This window comes from Morone saxatilis, unplaced genomic scaffold (assembly GCF_004916995.1).
Source record: "Morone saxatilis isolate NCDOM2014 unplaced genomic scaffold, NCSU_SB_2.0 Contig8, whole genome shotgun sequence".
Taxonomy (NCBI): Eukaryota; Metazoa; Chordata; class Actinopteri; family Moronidae; genus Morone; species Morone saxatilis.
In genome coordinates, this window is record NW_023340257.1 from 9,777,615 (window position 1) to 9,788,624 (window position 11,010).

The 11,010-nt window shown below is 40.3% G+C and overlaps 1 protein-coding gene across 1 annotated transcript in view; it reads right to left on the reverse strand.

Moving 5' to 3' along the window:
• veph1 (ventricular zone expressed PH domain-containing 1) overlaps window positions 1–11,010 on the reverse strand; it is a 70,191-nt gene that overhangs the window by 54,227 nt on the left and 4,954 nt on the right. The window contains exons 2-4 of the mRNA XM_035680059.1: window positions 9,231–9,865; window positions 8,849–9,067; window positions 4,842–5,016 (exon numbers count right to left, since the gene is read on the reverse strand). Of these exons, the coding sequence (XP_035535952.1) occupies window positions 4,842–5,016; window positions 8,849–9,067; window positions 9,231–9,368 (532 nt within the window). The 5' untranslated portion in view covers window positions 9,369–9,865. The remainder of the gene's footprint in view (window positions 1–4,841; window positions 5,017–8,848; window positions 9,068–9,230; window positions 9,866–11,010) is intronic.

Here is an 11,010-nt window from a genome sequence, read left to right on the forward strand (position 1 = left end):
ACTGTAGAAACATATTGGTTCAACATAAACTCCATGGAAAGCTACCCATGGCATCTGTAGATAAAAAAGGTTCATTCTAAGGTAACAAAAACACAACAATTGTTATATTAAGGTGATTATACACCAATGAAAACATACCAATGAATATTATATTCTATTTCTGCCAATAGATCCTCCAAAATGTTACACACGGGACCTTTAATTTCCTGTAATTTTTGCCAAAGACTTCTGCTGATGGTGGAAGAATTAGGTGTTTGCTTGTTTAAAGACAATTTAATTAAAAAGCCAATATATGCCAATATATGATGGCTAACATTTAAATTATCATCACAAAGCTCACAGCAGTAACAAGAGTTCAACTGCTGACACCGCATTGTCTGTTGATCAACATACAAAGCAGGTAATTCAAAGTGCTTTACAAGGAAAAATAAAATGGCTTTTCTCTATTAGCTTTCCCTTCTTATCTTACTATCTGTTCACAAAGAATTGGTTGGATTTACATTTAAAATAAAAAGGTCACAATGTCTACATAAATAATGAAACAGGAAAAGGTTCAAATTCTCATGATAGTTTGAAGTTTGAATTGCACAAATGATGATATACAACACACAAAATATAAATTCAACACATGTCATGAATATAGATAGCTTTTTGCTGCTCACATATGTTTACAGTTTACTGGGCTCATTAGTTTACTGGCCCATTAGTGAAATATAACACGTTTCTCCTGCAGCAACAACCTCTGCACAGTCTCCAACTGTTTCTGTAACTGTGACCTGTTACAAAATGGAAACACCACCTTTCACATTCAGGATCCTACTCGCCCCAAACCTTCCTCACTCTGCCTTCTCTTTACCTTACAGGCCAGAGTACAGTAACTACACATGTTTTGCAGCAGGGGAAGCAAAAAAGACATATAACTTTGACAGATGACACATTCCAAACTTAAGTGTTAACTCAAGATCAGGTTTTACTTAAAGAAGGAAGGAACTCTAGGCTCTAAAATCCCTATGGGGCCAAAGCAATGCCACATGTTTCTGTGTGCATGTACTGGTTACTGTAGCACGCTATAATAAAAACCCTTTCTGCATCCTGCTGCTGACTTCCTGTAACTATAAACACACACACACACATCCCTATAAAGCTCACTATACACTCAACTGACAGATATAAGATAGAAATACAACAAAGTACAAAATACATTGTCTTCCAAAGAATACAGAGCAATGGAGAGAATTAGTGTATCTCAGGCTTCAGCAACAAACCTCCAGCATAAACACACATACACACACAGTCCATCCATCCTGCAAGCTCGCGCAGCCAACCCATAACACCCCCATCATCAACATCACCCAAACCCCCATTACATCAGCTCACTTCCTGAACAAAGGGCTGCTGGGAAAAAAAGAGAGGTCATCTGTTATTGCTTCTATGAGCTACATGTGTGTGCGCAGTTGGGCTTTGCTCACGTGTGTTTGCAGTCTTGTGTTTATGTTGTGTTGTGTTTATGTTGAGGTTTCAGAGGGGAGGAAAGAAGTAGTTGCTTGTTAAACAGGCAACATGAGGTTGAAATGTTCAGAGAGGCGTAGAGGAGCCTCAGCAGTGGGTTGCAGCAGGGGGTAACTTTGAAACTGCCTAGGCTGCATTAAAAACTGCCCAAGGAAACATGAATCTGAACTCGCTATAATAAAGCCCTCCAGGAAGCCTTGTTCACTTTCATCCTCTCTCTCTCTCTCTCTGTGTGTGTGTGTGTGTGTGTATTTGAGCTTTAATAAGGCCCACCATCAGTTCATCACCCCCCGTCAAGCTGGATCACAGCCACTGGAAGATTTAGTGTGTATTTGCATATAACTTTTTATCTCCCCTATCTTTTCCTCCTCTTTCTTCTCTCTTTTTTTATTCCTCACTCTCTCTCAGCTCACAAACAAGGCCAGGTTTCACTGTGTATTAGCGTATGCGAGTGTCCCCAGTGTGATATTATGTGATGGCTTTGGGGGAGTTAACAGTATTGGAAAGAAATCTCAAGGTCAAAGTTTTGAAAAAAACATTATGACTGTATCCCCTGAGCAGCTGACAATCAGGAATTTGATACGTCAATGTGGACTACAAAGAGTAAATGTTAAAATGACACACTGATACAATCAGTGAGGGACTTCTTTATTTGCGTCTCTATTCTACCAATGGCGTAATGCCGAGTGCATATTGATGTGTGAGTAATATGCAACACTACAGATGTTATTCTGTGCTTAAACAGTGAAACTGTCAAAAGTCAACTGTGCAGCTAAACATGATAACCATGCTAACCAAAATATTAATTACATATTAGCTTACACGGATGGAGAAAAAAAAGTTTAGCCAGAAAAAAAAGGGTTTCTTGCTAGAAAACACAAAAAGTCAGCGAGTTCTTCAGCTGTAAAATATGTATTTATGTGAGTTTATTGCTCTCCGCTATTCTAACCTTTGTTTAATACAGGGCTGCATCATATTGTCAAACATTATATTGAGATTATTTTGACAGATATTTAAAATGTGATATGATTCTCGATTAGTGTGGGAATGATCATCTTTGCATCACACATTTCATTTTCACTGAAAAAACTATTAAAATCATGATGACGTGAAATTTGTTGGGGTCTCTATTTTAAATCAAGAGAACAAGATTTGTAGACCAACCAGGGCATGTCTGCTGCACTATGTCATTATATTTTCACACATTTAACCTTTATCAAAAGATTCCAGCTTTCTTAGATTTTCTACTTGCACTTAGCCATATTGCGATTCTTATAATATCGCGATTAATTGTGCAGCCATGGCAAAAAGGTGAAGACCTGGAGATGCTGTGGGACAAACTCTATCAGCAATTAACACGGTGGAGTGTAATAGTTTGCCAATTAGGTGAATGTGCTTCCCAAACTAATCCTTTTTTGTTTTAGTAATTTCTCAAATGTGACTGTTGTACAGCAGAATGGTGTAAGCCACGTTGACTGGTGCTTGTTTTAAACACAGAAACCAAATGAAAAACTAGTCTCTTTACTTTCATATCGCCACTTTAATGAGACAAAAAGCACCTGATTCCTGTTTTCCCACTGGCAGGGACCACTTGCGATCTCTATTTTCACCAACAGTTTCATGAATCAAAGGTGTAAAGTGTCTTCCAACTATCTGACGCTCTAAGCTGAAACCCTGACTAAACTTGTAAAATGAAGCAGACAACAGAGAGCTAAGCTGTTTCATGTGCTGAGCTGCTGGCAGAAAATGTGCTCAGTGGGAGCATCACCATGGTGGGCAACTCACTCTGGTGCTGCATGAGGTGATTAGCACCACGTGCTTGTGTGTGTGTGTGTGTGTGTGTGTGTGTTTGTGAGGTGTTAGTTCAGCATGTTGCCAAAAGCATCAAATGATTCACAGAGAAAAACACACCTGCACATGCAAATGCACAAAGAACCTCACAAAATCATGTTCACACAATGTGCGACTGAATTACTTGTAGAGAAAGAGAGGTGTTCTCTATTAACTGAACCCCTGCACAGCAGTATGTTTGTGTGTGTGTGTGTGAAGGCCTGAGGGGTAAACAGATCTTCATCAGGCAGTGCTAACCATGGCCCTTTAGACACCTTCACTACATTAATGAGCTTGAAAAGCATCTGTGTTGAAAAAAGGGGTTAAAGGGCAGGAAAAAAAGGTTTCAGGGAATAGCTGTCTTTAACCACTGACCAGAGGTCAGCTGGGTTCCCCTCTCTGACCTCAAATGTTAAGAAGGGAAGTTGTTGAAAATAGAGATTTTCACATTAAACTCCTGGAGTATTTTCAGAGCCTATTAGTTCTGCTTTTAGAGGACACGTGCACTTCCTCACACTTCGTATTTGATTTCATATTATTTGGTTTTTGGAAAAACACATTTTTTTTTCTTAAATTCTTACAGTTGAATTTCTTGTGTGTAAATTGAAAAATCTTTATACAGCAGTATGGCAAATCAATGAAAGCAGTGAACCTGTTTTATATTTTTTGAACAAAAATTGAAGTAGAGAATATGTTTATGTAGCATTGAAACAGACAAAGACAAGACAAACGGCTGTTGCCCTTTTCTCTCCCCAATAACTACCTCTTGCGTATGAGTTTCCATGCTGCATCAGAGGGCCATCAGGGAAATTAGATTTGCAACAGCTGTTATTTACCATCATTAATATCGTCAATGAGCTGGCAATCATTGCAACATTATTCACTATGGCTACTACAACTGCTGATTACAACAGTAATCCATTTTTCTACTCCAGTAAACAAGTTGATCCCATTGTTGCAGATCTGCTACCCTCACAGTAAGAGAATACAAGTGCTATTTCTACAAGCTAAAACCACATGTCAGCCATTAACAGCTAAATAAATATAATAACGCCTTGTTAGAGAATCATTTCAATGTTCATTCTTAAGCAGAGCTTTCCTGCAAAACTCCTTCTGTGACTCTTTCTCTTTATAGTCTCTGCAAAAGGCACACGCCCACACACACATTTCCCTAAGTGTGTAAGAAAATCTGTATGTGTGGACGGCAGCAGAAACTAAGTAAACGACTGAATAGCATTGGATTTGAAAGAGTTAAGGAACACAGGAGAACACTTAAACCATATTTATAGAGAAAGAGTCAGAGTGTAGTTTGAGAATTTTTACGTCACAGAAACAAAAAACTAAAACTTTCCCCCCATTTTCATAGCAACATCTAGCGGATCACGGCAGCACGGGGATTAAAACTTGTGTTTTAATGTTCATGCAGATTTGAGTGCATGTATGTTAATATGTTCATACACTATGGAAATATTCATCTGTGTAAACGTGTATGTGTTTCCTACCTCCCAGCACACTGAGTGTTATGGCCTCTGTGTGTTCAGCCAGCAGATCAGCCTTGGCAATAGCAGCCAGGGAGAGATAACTGGACATGTTCCTGCTCAGTTCCCTGTTCCCTCTCTGCAGGAACCGCACCGCTACCGGGACGGCCAGCACCATGACTGACGGACAGCTGTAGTTCTGATGGGACAAAAGGAGAGAGGAGGTTTGAGGAGACAGCAACACCTTTTCATATTAATAGTAACTATTTTTCAGCATTTTAAGGTACAGCCAAATGATATAAAAAAAAAAATTAAGATCACCCTCTAGACATGTATGACGACATATATACAAATAGTCTGCTTGGTTTTTAGTATGAAACTGCACACACATAATTTTATGCAGAGTGAAGCTCAAGGGGGAGGACTTAAATAATTGTATCTGTAAAGTGATTTGTGGTAAAAAGCTTTTGGTCCTTTAAGCCAGCTCACTGCACTGCTCTTTGACCACAGAGAAAACTGAACACTGACAGAAGCAGGGATCTGTTTTACAAAGATCCAGCTCTCTCTAGCCCTGGGTTTGCATGGTGACCAGAGAAAAGCAACGTCCTGCCCTTAAAGTCTTTTTTTTAACATCTACAGTGACCCAGCAACACAGATGCTTGATCTTTGAAAGCACTGAGAGTATGATGGGAACACTCAACACACTCAGTGAGGCCTAAAGATGTCCTCACTATTGTCAGCTATGCATCAAATAGATTTTGGACCATCTGGGACAAAAAGCAGCAGCTATGAGTTGTGTTGTGTTTGAGGATGCAGATCAATGCAGAAGTTTGTCCCTGTGAACATTCACAAAAGGAAGAATGAGGATAGGGGGTTTTAAATACACTAGCACCCTCAACAGGACAGACTGAGACCAAGTGTGTGTGTGTGTGTGTGTGTCAAACAAAGAAATACAGAGATATATGGATTAAAAGACGCCCAAAGGAGACTGCTGCTGCTCCAGGCTACACATTTTTCACATTTTTAAGACCACCAGCAGTGATTACATAAATTATATTTGCTCTTAAAACAAAAATCCACTGTTGGATATGTTTCTTGATGTATAATTAATCAGCAGTCTTCACTGCACTCTTTGGATGTTATAATCTCTCCTCTGTGTAACCAGTTTCAAACTCTACCTTCCTCATCTACTTCTACCTCAGAAATACCCAGAATGCCTTTCAACATCATGTTTACTGTTGATGTTGCAGAGAGTTAGAAAATTGTATTCTTTCTTTCTCAGTCTGCCACAACTCTATTCTGCCACAGGAGGGCAGTGTCCACAAAAACTTCATTACTCCGTCAATCAAGACGATCCATCAAACTGTCGGTCAATCTACTTTACATTTATTTAGCAGGCACTAATTTATAGTACATTTTTAACTTGCAAATGAATGTACAGATGTTTTTATCTTCCCAGTCTCTCTTTCTCTTTAGGTAGAGTCACTTTAACAAAAGGCACAGCACAGATCAATCAGCCCATATAAGGAAAAAAACACTGAAGATGCTGTCATAAGAAATCTGTGGGCATATACACTACATGTGTGTTTGTTGCGCACAAGCAGCGTGCGAATGAAAACCCCTCTTCCTATCGTCTGTTGCTCACTTCGCTCATCCTCTCTGTGGGAGAGTCAGTGGAAGGGTAAGAAATGCGTTTGTGCATCTGTAGATTCAAAATGACAGGAAGACAAAGAGAGTAGAAGAGAACAGAGAGGAGATGAAGGTAGTTGGAGGGTAAGAGAAGGTAAGAAAAGAGCAAGTAAGGCAGGGAAGATAGGCAGAATGAAATCAATCGGGAAACAGACTGAGAGAGGCAGAGAAAGAAACCGCGACGGACAGAAGAGAAAGAGAAGCGCTCTACTGATAACTGCTGGAGTTAGGACATTAGAGCCTGGAGCGGCTGCTGTCAGAACTTTTAGTCTCACCTCTGTGTGTGTGCGTGTGTGTGTGTGCATGTGTGTGTGTGTGTGTGTGTGTGTGTGCGCCTTTCATCAAGAATCAGGCCTCCTCTATGATGGTATTAAGCACAATTCTCATGTCAACACCAAGAAATAGGAGAGAGGGGGAGAGAGTCCTTTGCTTTTTAAGCCTTTTTTGGTGTCGAAGGTCGATAGTGGATTTACATTTAGCATTTAATAGGACCCCATCGCCCAGTGATTACATAAGTAATATTTGCTCTCAAAGTAAAAATCCACTAATTGATATGTTGCACTGATGGATGTTAGAATTTATAACTGTTGTGTTAGCGCCCAAGCCGTTCTTCATCTTCTTTTTTTTTTTACCCCAGAAAGCCTTCAACCGTTGATGTTGACGGCTTAAGATAGTTGAAGCATTCAGCTTATGATCTGCAGCAATTACTAGTAACGTAAAAAATACCCCAAGACAATAAAATGGTCCAGAAAACAAATTGGCATTGCCCAGTATTTTTTGTGTTAAGAGTTGGTTTACGCCTCAGAAAAGTCCATCAGCAAGATACATCTCATGGGTCTGATGAGATTGATGAGATGATGAGATGATTGAAGGCAAGAAGACAAATACTGTTTCTCAACTTTCAATTTAGATCATTTTCTGAAATCAAAATTTTTTCTCACTGAGGTAATTAGATACGTTCCCAAAACATACAGGCGCTTTGTTTTAGCAGATTCAGATTCAGAAGAACTCCACCTCACTTTCATTATAATATTTTGATACTTTATATACCATTCTTCTAATAAGACATTTTAACGCAAAGACTTTTATTTGTAATGAAGTATATTATGTACTGCAATATGATACACCGATCAAGTCATAAAACATTATAAGCTTGACTGGTGAAGTGAGGTAAGCACTGATTATCTGGTTATGCATGGAACTGTCGTGGGTGGGATAAATTAGGCAGCAATGACATAATTGCTCCTTCAAGATTGATGTGTTAGAAAGCCAGGAAATGGGCAGCGTGAAAATTTGAGGCGACTAATTGACAAGGGCCCGACATTTTTGATGGCTAGACGACTGGCCCCCCCCCCCCCAAACAGAGCATCTGCCAAAACTGGGCAGCTCGTTGTGGGGGTTGTTTCCGGCCTTGCCGTGGTCAGTACCTATCAAAAGTGCTCCAAGGAAGGAAAAGAACCGGAGACAGGGTCATGGGGGGCCAAGGCTAACTGATGCACGTGGGGAGTGAAGGCTGGCCCCTGTGGTTCGAAAACACAGTGCATCACAGTGTGTTTCGTATGGGGCTGCGTAGTTGCAGACCAGTCAGGGTGCCCAGGTGGTCAGAATGTTATGGCTGATCCGTGTATAAACTCCCACAGTGCCTTGGCCGTCAGTGTAATGTTGTTAACTGACTGAAGTGCTTCTCCTTCTAAGTAGTTTTGTAACTGTTGCCAGGATTATCATCGTCAGACAAAGTTCAGTTAAGTGACTTGACATATTTGTAGCTGTGTGATTAGCAGTAGTATTTTAACTGTACTCAGCCATTTCATACCCCCCACAGTCAACACTACAGGCTGCATGAAAGACTGTGACTCAACTTCCTTACTTTGTAAGATGTACGCTGATACACATCTGGGGTACATATATAAATCTTCTGTCTAAAGGTCTGTATAATGCCTGCTTATACATACCACTACGCCTCTGGTTGCATGCAGACACTGCTTCATTTAAAGGGGTGAAAATGGTCGATGTTAGAGTGTATTTTCTTTGATCAAAACCCTGTGTGGTACATTTAGTACTGAAGAATCATATTATACAGGGTTTTATTGGTTATGATAACACATCTTGAATTTCCTTCGGGATAAATAAAGTATCTATCTATCTAAAATGCTCTGCGTAGCACATTGGCTGCTGTATTAATCAAACATGCATGTATTTCCAAAGTGTTGAAGGTATGTGTGAAGGTGTGTGCTGTGTGTGCAGTTTGTGCTTCAGGGAAAATAAATAACAAAGTACTTATCTCAGGAGTACAACAAAACAATGTCTCTTGTGCGTGTGTGTATGTGTGTGTGTGTGTGTACCTGCAGGATACAGCTGGTGATGTCGGAGGCTATCTTGGCGTGCGGCGTGTCCTCTGTGTTTTCACCTTGCGGGGTGAGGTTATGTTCCAGACACGACTCCCACAGCCCCACCAGCGCCGTGCTGTGCTGCTCGATGGAGCCCGTCTCCCTTATGGCCGTGGTGATGCGCGTTATGCAAATCTCCACCACAGCCTGGTCATTGTCATTGGTCAAATAGTCCTGTCAGCCAGCAGACAGTAAGAGGATGCAAAATGAAGGACACAATGATAAATGAAGGAAAAAGAGATGAATTATGGATGAGAACATGAATAATAAATTCAAACATTATCCCTGTAATGTTTTGGATAAATATCATCTACATGTGTTGGTTCCGCTTACTGACCGGTGAGCAGGAGATGGCCTTGATCTGGTCCAGAGCCTGAGACAGACAGTCTTCAATCTCTGCGTCCTCCAGAGAAAACAGATCCCCCGCTCTGGATAGATCCCTCTGCCCCAGCACCTGACTGAACAGCTGGTGCATCCTGGTCCTGGTTTAGGGCTCCTCTCAGACCAGTTTGGGACTGGTGTTTCCCAGTTTAAGATACCCTGATTGAGAATGAATATATCCCTGACATAATGATCAAGGAAAGCAAACTTCTGAATAATGTTTTCCTTTTGGTTTAAGGGATGTATAGAAAGTCCTCTGCATTGGAGTACCAACAGAGTAGAAAGTAATACCTTCTAAAATGATATCAACTTAAATTTTCAGGCAATATTTTAGGCATTCTGGGTCCTGTGAATGCACTCTAACTGGTAAAATGACTAAAATGATTAATAGAGAACATTACAAATATATAAAGAGTCATTAAATGTCTGAATTCTTGTTAAAAACCTCTTCAGTGCAGTCCAGGAAAAGGTAGGTTGGACAAGAGTGGACGAGTCTGGCCCAAGGTTTTTCTGGGTCTGCCTGAGGTCTGTTACCATGGAGACAAGGCATATTCTGGAGGAAGCAGTCTTTCTACAGTGGAGGAGCTACAGCTGAAGGGAAGAGAGGGGGGAAGAGAAAGAGAGGACGATTAAATTAACTAAAGAGAGCCAAAATACTGGGATGTTCACTGTGTATACAAAATAACATTCTGACAAGAAATAGATTGAGCAGCTGAGACTGAGACGATCAACTCTGAGCCAGTAAGATAAGCTGTGGAGGTTTAATTAGGGATTTTTTAGGGATTTTTGGTCTCAAGAAACAGACTTGGACAACTTGAACAGATTTACAGAAGTGGAAGGGAGTCAATATTAAAGGATTTGTTCAACATTTTGGGAAATTTGCTTATATACCTATATAACTTCCCAAGAGAGACTCATATCTCTAGTAAACTATGTTAGTTAAAAAACTAAATCAGTTAATTATGAAGCTACCATCAGCAGCTTAGTTTAGCTTAGCTTAGCATACAGACTGGATACCAGGGGACACAGCTATCCTGGCTCTGTCTGCATCGTGGCCGGTAGGAATAACTTCTAGGTAAATTGTTGTCACTGTAATGTTGCCAGTCAAGCAGTGGTCACATAACCCCCTGTAAAACCATAACTTGCTATTTTCACATTTCAGTTTCTGTACTGATTAAACAAATTAAATGTAATGTGTCAATTAGTGTGCTCCAGGTACATTTCAGTACCTTCAAACAAAGCCAGGCTACATGTTTCCCACTGTTTCCAGTCTTTATGCTAAGCTACCTAACCGAAATAAATAAGCCTATATCCCAAAATGTTATACTATTGCCCGTGGTGCTTTGCTGTCAAACAGATGTCATGTGCCAATGATATTCAAAAGCAACAACAGAAGTAACTAAAAAAATATCTGCTCAAGCGGGGCTATACCCAACAGTTTGAAGCTTCATTCATAATGTTGTACTTTCTATAAAAACGTTGTGACCAGGTTACGTTGCTGTCTCTGTCTCTCTCCTCTGTCTGTGTCATGGATGTATAAAGAACGACAAAATTACACACATGATGAAGTTTGCGCTTCACAAAAACCGGCAAAGCCAGACCTACCCGCACTGTCAAGCAGAGTTGTGGCTGTGTTTATTTGTGCTTTAGAATGTAACCGCCATGAAACAATCAGAAAATAGCTTTTTATTTCTCTGATTCACTGCTTTGTTCTTGCTAACGCTGCTCCGTCTGAG